Here is a 778-nt window from a genome sequence, read left to right on the forward strand (position 1 = left end):
AAAAAAAAAAAAAGACACCCGAACTAACAACTTTGTTTTTCCACTGAGATGTACAGACATCACAAAACAAACATCAGCGATACTAATCAACCCCGACCCGGCAACTTGAACTTGACTTTGACTTCAAGGTAACTTTTGCGACGTCGCCCCACTTGCAGGCCCAGTGGTGCTGAGCACGCCGGCCCAGCTGGTGGCGCCGGTGGTGGTGGCCCGCGGAACGCTTTCCATCACCACCACGGAGATCTACTTCGAGGTGGACGAGGACGACCCCGCCTTCAAGAAGGCTGACGCGAAGGTGAGGATGCGCAAACGCAAGCTGCGTGGCCCGGACAGACCTGGCTGGCATCCTTGTCATGTTTTTGTCGTCACGTTCTCATTGCGTGCACAGGTGCTGGCCTACTCGGAGGGTCTGCACGGCAAGTGGATGTTCAGCGAGATCCGAGCCGTGTTTTCCCGACGCTACTTGCTGCACAACACGGGTCTGGAGGTCTTCATGGCCAACAGAAGTAAGATTGTAGTTTAAAACGCCCAATTTAGGCCACACAAAATTCCCCATGCTGTAAACAGCAAACAGGAAGTCAGCCATTTTGGTTTCAAGGTTTTCATTTTAGTGGCATTTTGGCCAAGTTTGAGTCACCGTTCATTTAGCAAATTCAGCCCCCAAAGCCAGCTTCGTTTCGCAATGTGAAATTTGGGAGGCATGTCAATTTTGAGCAAATTGGCAAAAAAGTCTCAAGGAGCCTACCCGGAAAGACTTAGTAAGCCTGCCATTTTGGTT

General features: G+C 50.6%; 1 protein-coding gene across 1 annotated transcript; it reads left to right on the top strand.

Annotated features, from left to right (window-relative positions):
- Nucleotides 1–128: 128 nt before the first annotated feature.
- Nucleotides 129–506, top strand: LOC109509044 (neurobeachin-like; the record flags this gene model as incomplete). The annotated part of the gene is made up of 2 exons (XM_019858970.1): nt 129–295; nt 389–506. Coding segments are annotated over 2 exons (285 nt in total), but the record flags the coding sequence as incomplete, so codon positions are not given.
- Nucleotides 507–778: the final 272 nt, after the last annotated feature.

Source organism: Hippocampus comes, unplaced genomic scaffold (genome assembly GCF_001891065.2).
Source record: "Hippocampus comes isolate QL1 unplaced genomic scaffold, H_comes_QL1_v1.1 C16741840, whole genome shotgun sequence".
NCBI classification, from domain to species: domain Eukaryota; kingdom Metazoa; phylum Chordata; class Actinopteri; order Syngnathiformes; family Syngnathidae; genus Hippocampus; species Hippocampus comes.